The sequence below is a fragment of the Micropterus dolomieu genome, linkage group LG09 (genome assembly GCF_021292245.1).
Source record: "Micropterus dolomieu isolate WLL.071019.BEF.003 ecotype Adirondacks linkage group LG09, ASM2129224v1, whole genome shotgun sequence".
Taxonomy (NCBI): domain Eukaryota; kingdom Metazoa; phylum Chordata; class Actinopteri; order Centrarchiformes; family Centrarchidae; genus Micropterus; species Micropterus dolomieu.
In genome coordinates, this window is record NC_060158.1 from 18,010,408 (window position 1) to 18,021,229 (window position 10,822).

At 40.1% G+C, this 10,822-nt stretch overlaps 1 protein-coding gene across 1 annotated transcript; it reads left to right on the forward strand.

Annotated features, from left to right (window-relative positions):
- The first annotated feature begins 1,607 nt into the window (after positions 1–1,607).
- mrpl3 (mitochondrial ribosomal protein L3) lies at positions 1,608–10,313 on the forward strand. The gene is made up of 10 exons (XM_046059746.1): positions 1,608–1,817; positions 3,030–3,211; positions 3,300–3,391; positions 4,928–5,026; positions 7,197–7,296; positions 7,443–7,503; positions 7,745–7,856; positions 8,006–8,083; positions 8,201–8,278; positions 10,048–10,313. Exons 1-10 carry the CDS (start codon positions 1,723–1,725, stop codon positions 10,195–10,197), a joined length of 1,047 nt encoding a protein of 348 aa, XP_045915702.1. The 5' UTR covers positions 1,608–1,722; the 3' UTR covers positions 10,198–10,313.
- The last annotated feature ends 509 nt before the right edge of the window (positions 10,314–10,822 follow it).

A 10,822-nucleotide genomic window follows, 5' to 3' on the forward strand; every position in this document is an offset into this window, starting at 1 on the left:
GCATGTAGTGATTACGGCTCAGGTAAGGTTAATTCTCTAAGGAATTAATGCAAAACAACACGAAAACTAAGTGAGATAAACACCTTAGTATTTGTGCAGTGTGAAGGTATAATCTAGAATAACAAAGAATGAGCAGGTGACAACCTATTAGTTGGGTTTTTTCTCTGCTCTCTGAGCTTCTGTCTCTCTGCCACTGAATATGCAGACTATTTGTATATGCAGACATCCACTGAGGTTAGACATCATGCATCTCTCTCTCTCTCTCTCTCTCTCTCTCTCTGTGTGTGTGTGTGTCTCTCATGGAGTGCCCTGCCTTGTTGTTGAATGAACCAGCACTCCACAATACTTCAAACTGCCAGTTGGCTCACAGACACTTTCCTCCACAACATCCCTCTTTCTCTCTTTCTGCATCTCCCATACAGACATTAAAATGCAAGAATGCATTATTTCACTAATCTCCATGTAGTCAATTAGGGCAAACCAAAGTTGGACTGTCATGAGAATACACTCCATACGTGCCTCAGTCTCTGACAGTCAGATCAGTATTCAACACATGAGCCTCCTGATATCTGTTTGAGAGACCAACCACATCAGAAAAGTAACACTGAGAGAGACTGAGAGGCTTGGTCTGAGAGAATCGGTTGTATAAAGGCTGGGAGAAACCTGTGCCTTCTATTCTGTTCTGTTCAATAATAAATAATTGATTTTTAATTGATTTCAAAATATTGCTGTTGGTTTATAAAGCACTAAATTGTTTCGGGCCAAACTATATTTCTGATATTCTGCTACGTTATGAACCATCCAGAGGCCTCAGGTCATCTGCTGGACAGGTCTGCTTTCTCTCCCCAGAGTCAAAACTAAACATGGAGAAGGAGCGTTCAGTTTTTATGCTCCATATATCTGGAACAAACTCCCAGAAAACTGCAGATCTGCTGAAACTCTCTGTTCTTATTAAATCAAGACTTTTCTTTTTACCGCAGCCTTTTAGTAAATCAAATTTAAGGCTGTAGATTATTTTCTTGCTCTACACTGTAACTTTTACTGTCCTGTTTTTATTTAGCTCTTTTAATTCAATGGCTTTTTATATTTCCCTATGTTGCTTTGTTTTATGTAAAGCACTTTGAATTACCTTGTTGTTGAAATGTCCTATAGAAATAAAATTGCCTTGCCTTGTCTATGTACCTCACATCATTATCTAAAGCTATAGGCTACTGTTTATGTTTAATGCAGTTAAACGAGACAATGAGCCAATAATAACAAGAATAAATAACACAGTGTATTGTTATGAATCAGAGGGTCATCAGAAATAAGCCTCAAATCAATGGGACTTGTTTTTATTTATATTTTTATTAAAATATTATTTATCATGCTATACTGCTCAGAATTGAAATTTTAAACATCAACATTTCCATGAAAATGGGGCAAACTCAATTTGTTAACTAAGATCAGGTAATATGACTGAAAACTCTAGAAATAAACGGACCTTAAAGTGAAATTATTTTGTCAACAGCTGTTTCCAAGGTCAACAATGTATTAAATGTTGTAAACAAAATACTGACTGGCGTTTGTGCGGAACCTTTGATATGAGTCTCAGTGTTGCGGAACTGTTTTGGTCCCGTACCGGAAATATCCAGGGTGACATTTAGAACAGGCATGGTTGTGATGTTGTGAGACTACATGACCTTTTAGTTTGTGTGTAGTTTTTTTAATATTTATGTGTAAATGTATATAGTAAAGAACGCAATGGCGGCGTGGAGCTGTCGGTTTCTTCTTCAGCGGGGAAGTCGACTCATTTCTCTCCGAGCAGCAGCAGAAAGGTAGCTAATGCTAAGGCTAGTTGTGCTAATATAACTGAAGTTTACTTCAGCATGCAACGTTAGCTTAGCTAAACTAGGTTGCTGTGGCGAAATAGCAGTATAGTTTTCAGATTAATTCTGCACCGTCCTTGCTGTTTTCACTTGGGCCTGTTATGTGCTAATACATTTGCCAATGTTGTAATTTTCTCATTAAAAGTAACGTTAAAGCTAGCTTAATTGCCCCTGCTTCCTAGTGACTTAGAGTTGGTATTTACTGACGTATCTTACCATTTAATTGCACATATTTACGGTTTCTCGAAATGTGTGTAATTATTTGGCATAGGTTAAAGGTTCACCGGAGAATTTGCGCAGTGATTACGCTGTATGGAAACATTGAGATTTATTGTTCTAGCTACATAAATAATGTTACGTAATGATTAATGTGGAGACTGTTAGGAGGACAAAACTGGTGGTCCCAGTCAGTACAGTAATAAATGAGTAATCTGCTGAAAGCCGTCTGCAAGCAGACGTGGGCAGACTTTTTCACCAGGGTTCATTCAGTTCTTTGTAACTTTTTTATTTCTATTGACTCCTCATTCAGCAGTGACATTTATACACTTTATACAAATGCCCAAACTGTCCGTGTGAATGTGTGGACCTGCTGCATACTCATCCTTTATGACGCTGCAGTGACTCTGCAGCCGCAGACTGATAAGTAATGACGTGTTCAACTTAGTACACTTAGGATGACAGAGTAACATGCAATCTGAAGCAGCCAAGCAAATTTCAGTGCTAAGGAATACAGAAAGTAGCGATGGAGCAAACATTTTAATAGTGGTTTAATCAATTAATTTATCAAATTAATTAGTCATTTAATTCTATCAGCTATAATGCCATGTCCCAGCTTCTACAATGTATAAATGTGCTGCACCTAGCTCTGTAAACTGAATATGTTTGAATTTGGGGCTGTTTAAGCTATAATAAGCTAAAATAAGCTATCCAAAGTCGTCACCTTGGACTATTTAACTATTATGATCTTTTATTGACAAAATAATTTATTGGTAAATGTTTTGTAAAATTAATCAACAAGACACAATAATAATAAGTTAGTTGTAGCCCTAAAGTAAATAATTGCATACTGTATGCTATGTGGTACTTAATTGAACACAGTTGTGAATAGGTGTCTGCCCGTCATTAGTCTAACTCAAATCCTTTTTTTTTATTTTCTTGCAGTCCTGCCCATTTGGTGGGTTGTGTTAGGACAGTAAAGACCACAACATGGTTTGATGAACACCTCACAGAGGAGAACCAGGAGTACATGAGGAAGAGCATGGCAGAGGAATACAGGAGACAAACAACTGAAAAGCTCAACCCACTCAAGGATGAGCCCTGGCAGCGACATGAGTGGACAGAGGGTAGGTGTCATGATTAGTGAGAGCTGTGTACATCATCAGTTCTCTTCCTGTTGGCTCGCATTTTAAACGTATTTTCATCTCTTTCCAGGTAGTCGAAGAGTTGGGCTAGTTGCCGTGAAGATAGGGATGGCTCCCATCTGGACAAAAACAGGAGAAAGACATGTAGTCACCATGTTACAGGTACCACAATCACATCTGGTGTGTTTTCCGTTGTGCCTTAACTTTGCATCAAAACCAGGCATTTGTGTTTATGGTTGTTGTCCATACTGAAATGACCGGCAGGTCTGAAAAGAAGTCCAATAATGTTCTGGGGAGTGAGGGAGAGCAAATATTGAGCAACTGCAGGTTTTGATTATGCATTGGAAAAGCCTCAGTGTTCCTTAGCAAGCTACTCCTCCCAAACAGCAAGGTGTAAACAGGAGATATTTGATGTCAGGTTTATTCAGCTCACGTTTTAATCTCATCGGCTAATCTGTCAGTGAAGTAAATTGAAAGCAAGCCGTGGCCGTGTGTGTTCACTCTACTCTTCATTGATAATGACGTACTGGAGTGGGTAGCATAACAAACTCCTATTTCAATTTCAGTAAAATGTTAACAGTTGGACAATTTTAATTTAGTCATCATGCCACTTGATGTCAGATGTAAGGCCATACACAAACGTCTATCCCCATCTGCCAATTAACTTTGTAATATTTAGTCCTGTTTTTCTTTTCAGCTGATACAGACACCGTCTCCGCTAGATAAAAAGTACAACATTTAAATTTACTTCCTCAGGGTGAAGGTTCTCCCACCACTTAGGCATTCCGGTGCATGTTTTATCTGAAGTGAAACTGAAAATCATAATGCAGTGAATAAATACAGTACAGGTTTGATTGTTGCTTTGTAAAAGGAAGTTAAACTTTTGGCTAAATTTTCCTCCTCTTTCATCCACTTCTGATTTTCTTACAATGTGTCATGTATTGCAAAATGCCTGCAATGTTGTATTGTATTTGGCCAAAATATAGTGATTGTCAGGTTCTGTGAGTTTAGTGTTTTCCATATATAGACATTACTTGGGCGGGCTGCCCAGTTATATTTGGCAATCCATTTTAGCAATTTGCAGAGAAACGCAGGGAGAGATGTTATCTATTACAAGTCACGACATGGTGGATATTTTACAAGCACGGACCAGGTAAAGTAACAGTGAACACACCAGTGCAGTTATTTGTTAGCTACACTGTTGGTTTCATTTTGGTAGGCTACGTCATAAACAAGCCTCCTCCACATGCGGCGCACCTGCTGCTGAAAATTGAATCGCGGGTGGAGAAAGTCAACAGAGAAGACACATACAGGGAGAGAGAGGCAGGAAGAGGCAGGGGAAGCAGGTGTCTTTGCAGCAGAGGTGTAGGTGTGGGGAAAAGAGAACTGAAGAGAAAGGGAGCAGAGCATTAACATGTTTACAGCAGGGACTTTCATCTAATGTTGTATTTATGTATGTTATAGGTCAGAATAGAAACAGGTGGCATTGTCGGGTTAGGGATCAACCGATATATGAATATCAATATCATTTCTATAGCACACTTAAAACAACCAAGGTTGACCAAGGTGCTTTACAGGGTAAAAATACAACAATAAAACAGTAAATGCAAGGTAAAAGTACAGCAGTAAAATATTAATTAGAATATACAGAATCCGACTTTAACTATCATTAATGTAGCCTGCTTTGTTTTTTTTCAGGTGCAGGACTGCCATGTAATAAAGTACCTGTCCAAGGAAGAATATGATGGACACAGTGCTGCCCTTGTGGTAGGAGGGAAAAACGTATCACCATTCCATGTAAGAAATAGCAGTAATATCATAAAAAAATATGTGTGGAAGGTTTTTTATTTTAGCTGTGAAATTGAATGTGAACCTTGGTCGTTTCAGGCCTTTCTGTGTGGAGTTTGCATGTTCTCCCCGCGTCTGCGTGGGTTCTCTCTGGGTGCTCCCAGCTTCCTCCCACCGTCCAAAAATATGCGGACTAGGTTGATTGGTAACCCTAAATTGTCCTTAGGTGTGAGTGTGAGCGTGACTGGTTATTTGTCTATGTGTGGCCCTGCAATGGATTGGCGACCTGTCCAGGGTGTACCCCGCCTTTCGCCCGATGGCAGCTGGGATTGGCTGCAGCCCCCCCCCGCGACCCTGTACGCAGGATAAGAGGTTGACGATCGATGGATGGAAATTGGATGTGTTTACATTTTATGTTGTTACCTAAAATAGCACTGTTAGCACAGTTTTGCAGTTTTAACAGTAGCCACCATAAGCAAGTGGTCATACTGGTCATGCCAGACCAAGGCTGGGGCAGCAAAACCCCAGAGTGTATTGAATTCAGCAATGGTACATTTAATTGCTTCTGAATTCACCTTTTCATCTGTAAAAGGAAGATTGTTTTAATTCTTCTCTCCAAAGCCACGTAATCCCGCTTTAAGCAAAATAAAATGTTTTAAAATTGAGATTTTTTTAATTACTTTTTTTAATGGGAAAACATTTTTGTGTTCAGTAATGGTGCAGCAGTAGGCTATTTATAATCAGCAGCTGTCCCACCACAGAAAATGTAATTTAATTTTGTGCTTATTTATTTTTCCTTGCAATTGCATGAGGAATTGCCAACATTAATCAAAAAACTGTAATTCTTTTTTTTTTTAACTGTCACAAAGCCTATTTGTATGCTTCAGCAAAGCTGTGTTGTGTGTTTACACAAGGGCTGAGCAATGTCAACATTTTTACATCATGATTTTGACTACATGCACAAAAAAAACTTATTTTTATTTATTAAATAAACATCTGATAAGAATCTCAGCATTTTAGACAATTACTTAACAAAGGTAATTACTTTAATCATAAATGGTTCGTAAACCAATGATTTGTTGAACTGTTTAATTTGTACTGAACTGTATTGTTTGAGAATATAATATCATTCTAATCGCTATGCTTGTAATACCTGCAGAGGAGCCACAACTCGTCAGCCAGGAACACATTTCTTCTCATTTTAGCTGTAGCTGTGGCTACAATTCATAATCATGCAAAAAAATCAAATCAGTATGGCAGCTTTATGGAAACACAACTAAATTTTATAATTTCCCTGTAGCATCCAGCTCATATCAAGCCTCCCTTCTAAGACCTTTTTTTATGAATACAGACCCATAGTCAGGAAATTACTCTCACCCACTAACCATCAATGACTATATTCAATCTAAGGTGTATTAAAAAAATGTGATTCAATAGATTTCATTGCTGCTATGTCCCACTAACAATGAAGGGCACATTTGAAAAGTGTTTTTCATGCTTGTAATAAACTCTTAAGGTCCCATCACTGCCTCAAACTGCGTATCAGAACTCTATAACACAAACACCGAAACCTGAGGTGACAGATGGCAACAATGGCTCGTCAGCTTACTCTGAACATTTACTACCATCTCAGAAAGCGTAGACTTAAAAGATGTTTTTTTTGTTAAAATAGCCTGTTAGTATGTATGATGGGGAATTTGTCCTTTTAACATGGTGCATCCATCTTTTTAAGGTAAAAACAAAAAAGCTACGATGAATAAATCAAAGTGTAATTTATTTGGGAGTCGTGATAGATTCTTGATGGGCTGGTGTCAGGGTTTCACTTGTCGAATGCAAAGTTGTTTTGAATCCCTCTCACACAGCCATATTACTCTTTAGTCTAAGGCAGAGTTTGTCGGAGTGTGAAGCTTTGGCAGGCTGATTTTCAGTCAACAGAAGGGGAGAGAGCGAGTTTAGAGTGACTGAAGGGGCTGAGATGAGAGCGAGCCGAGTGAAAGCAAATGTCAGAGACACTTGCTGCCAAGTGTGTGTTTGTGCATGCGCGTATGCCTGTGTGAATGTGTGTTTGGCTCCCATACAGTCCCACAATTAATTTTAAAATGCCAAAGTCCAACTGCTGCTCACTGCTCGTACTTGTTTTAACGCTTTATTTCTCACTCCTTTCATCCCTGACTGACAGAGGTCTGAAACAGATATGGAGATGTTCAGGAACGCAGGGGTGCCTCCCAAACAGAAAGTCACCACGTTCAAAGTCACCGACAACGCCATCATCAAGCCAGGTATGCGCACGCCTGTGAGTGTACGATTAAAGTGATACTCATCCACAACACTATCCCTATCATATGCTGGACTCTTAATATCTTATGGTGGCCAGCAAAGCAAGTTTTGTACAGATTTTGCAATGTAATCATTGTGGTGTCTTCAGGCACTCCTCTGTATGCAGCACATTTCCGTCCAGGCCAGTACGTGGACGTCACAGCCAAATCGTAAGTTCATCTCTGCCAGCTTTCCCTACTCACTGGCGTTCTCTCCTCTTGCCTTCCTTTCCTTCTTCTTGCCCTCTCTCAGCTTCAGCATCGTGTTTTGGAGATGGATCAGTTATTGACTTTGCAAGAAAGTGCAAACTACTCTTTCTGTATCATTATCCTCTGAGGCAACAAGTCAACAATAAATGTAATCTGATAATATGCGTGTGCAAACATTCATTTTCTTGTGTATTGTTTGTAGCATTGGCAAGGGTTTTCAAGGCGTAATGAAGCGATATGGGTTCAAAGGTCAGCCAGCCACCCACGGCCAAACCAAAACTCATCGCAGACCAGGAGCGTCTGGACCTGGAGGGGTAAGAGACACACACACACACACACACACACACACACACACACACACACACACAGTGCAAGATTCTTCTCATCCATGCCAGACATGAACAGTTGGCTTATAATCCACATAATAATGTGAGTGTGTGTGTCGTTCATCATCTGCGTCTAGGATCCAGCCAAAGTTTTCAAAGGGAAAAAGATGCCCGGCATGATGGGCAACATCTACGTCACAGCTTATGGACTGAAGGTACAACCTTTCACAAGGGGGACACAGACACAGGCAGGATTTTGAACTTGTTTGTCCTTGACTGCAATTTCAGTTCAATATTCCCTCATCTGCATCCGCTCCGTCTCTCTCTTGCAGATATGGAGGGTCAATACCAAGTATAATGTGCTGTATGTTCACGGCTCTGTCCCCGGCCACAGGAACTGCTTACTGAAGGTAAAAATCACACACACACACACACACACACACACACACACACTTGGAGTGGAGTGTAAGGTCAACCCCAGCATGCTTAGTGTTCTGAGAAAGACAAGTGACCTTGCACCTGTAAAACGCCATCGCACCAGCAACACAGTGTGATGTATCTTCATTGACACTGTGCTGGTTCAGGGGGGTGTGTGTTCTTTCTGTGAGGGAATGGGAGTGTGCACATCAATAATGTTGGTAATATCCACAGCATCTATCTCAATACTCAGCATGTTGTGCTGTGTGTGTGTGTGTGTGTGTGTGTGTGTGTGTGTGCGCGCGCACACACACACACGTGCACTCGGACACACACGCCTATTATTTGTTTTGCAGACAAGCAATAATGAATACAAATGTGCATTGCATTTCACCCAGCTCAGCCGTCTTACGCGCGCGCACACACATACACACACAAATGCACCCGGATCCACTTTAGATTGCAGGTTAATAATGTTTGTTCGTTATTGTTTGTTTTTATTATTCTGTGTAGCCTAAATGTCTCTATGGAAATGAGGAACAGCTATGTTTTATTGATTACAATTAAGACTAGGGGTACAAGGTACAGCAATTAATAATTTTCATTATTGATGTATTTTTATTATGGCCAACCAGTGGTTCTCAGACAAGGGGTCAGGGGCCCGCTGGGATGTGTATGGTTAGGGGGATGTTGAGTGAATGAATGAATATAAATCATGTGAAAACACTGATCTTGCTAACCTAAATATTTTTGTTTCAATAAAATGTAACTTCACTAGCTTTATTAGTAGTTTCCCAAATATTTTAAATTATTGTTAAAAACAAAATCCTTAACATTTCATTCCTGGTTGATTTGGCAACTACTGTGGTTACTGTGGTAACGGCAGTAAGTGCGGTTCACAGCACTTTTGGAGCAGCTAGTTTGTCAGAAATACAACAGAAAAGCAGCTCAGGGTTGTTATAATCAATAAAAGGTCCAACCACAATCTTATTTTATGCTGCACACGGCAGAAGGGCGCAGTAAAATTGTTGCAGCCTATCTTACAGCTCACCGTGGCTACTCCTTCATGTTCGTCTCTAGCAAATATTAAGGATGATCTGCTGACAAAAAAAATGTATTTTTTTGCAGATGCACTTTTGATGAACGCTTGCGGTCAGAGCTAACCTCTGTGACAAATATATTGCGTTTCCTGTGGCTGCTTCACAATTAAAGCCAGCCCGCATTTTGCCAGCTGAACGCTTTCAGTGTGAAGCAGCAGTCGGCTGTTCGATATACAAGTTAAAGTGTGAACATTTAAAATGCGCTGGATTACATGCATGCTTTTTCCTGGGAATCCCTCATGTTTATCTGAATTCAGTGTGATGTTATTCTGTTTCTGAAGGAGGATGGCATGATAGAAAAAAGTTTTAAAAAGTTGCTAATTTGATCTAAATACTTTTATGGATTTAAATACTTTAATGGAGGCAAATGTCTGTAAGATAACATCCAGTTCTCAAAGTGAGATTTCCAAAGGGCTTGTTTTGTTCGACCAACAGTCCAAAACCCAAAGATATTCTAATCAAAAAGAAATAAAACACACAAACAAACACAAAAAAAGGAAATCGTCACATTTGAGAAAGTGGAAATTGCAAATTCTTGGCATTTTTGCTTGATAAATGATTTAATGCCAACTATTTTCAGAGCTGTTGGCACCTAGAAACACATTTTCTGTCACTTAATTGTTTCAGCACAGCTATTACAATAAGTGTTTTTGTGTGTTCAGCTAAGAGATACCATACTGCCAACCAGGAGCTCCACCCTGCTCAATCCTCCGTTCCCTACCTACTTCACCGAAGAGGAAGGCGACCTGGATGAAGACCTGTACGACAACAACTTGTTCATTCACACAGAGCCATCATTAACACTGACCTGACAACACACACACACACACACACACACACACACACACACACACACACACACACGTCACATGTTCACCTAAACCCACAAACTAGTCTGGATTCTGTAATAAAGAATAATTCCTTTGAATGTCTTCATCCCCTTTTTTTGTGAGATACAACAGCACCAAGCTTTGTCTATTTGATCCAAACAGTTATTACAGTCCCTTTCCCCTGAAACCATGGTAACTGTAGGAGTGATGATGTCAATTGAGGATCCCCAAGCAGTAAGAGAGAGAGCGAGAGAAAAGACAATGAAACAAAACAAGAGAGGCAGATATTGTGGAGAAATGTGCAATATCTATGCAGGACACGGGATAGGAGGAGGGGTGAGCTGGAGACAGTGAGTTGCAGAAAATAGTGGAGTAGTGGGGAATGAATTCAGAGGAGGGAATGGGTATATATGTAGGGGTGGAGGAATGAATGTGGTAGAAGGCAAATACAAAGGAGTAGAAACAAGCAGGGTGGAGAGTTGGTGAAGGTGTTGAGGGCGACTAAAGGGGAAGAGGGTGGGGATGGAGGCTGACAAAGGTTGACATTTGTGCATAAGAGGATAAATGAGGACATTAATGTTGCAGAAGGGACCGCTGGGCGTTTAAG

Bases quoted from the DNA above. Each gene is read 5' to 3' on its own strand.
- mrpl3 (XM_046059746.1), top strand. From the start codon at position 1,723: ATGTATATAGTAAAGAACGCAATGGCGGCGTGGAGCTGTCGGTTTCTT. The intron at 7,857-8,005 runs GTAAGAGACACA...ATCTGCGTCTAG, and splicing joins GAGCGTCTGGACCTGGAGGG to GATCCAGCCAAAGTTTTCAA. The intron at 8,279-10,047 runs GTAAAAATCACA...TTGTGTGTTCAG, and splicing joins ACAGGAACTGCTTACTGAAG to CTAAGAGATACCATACTGCC.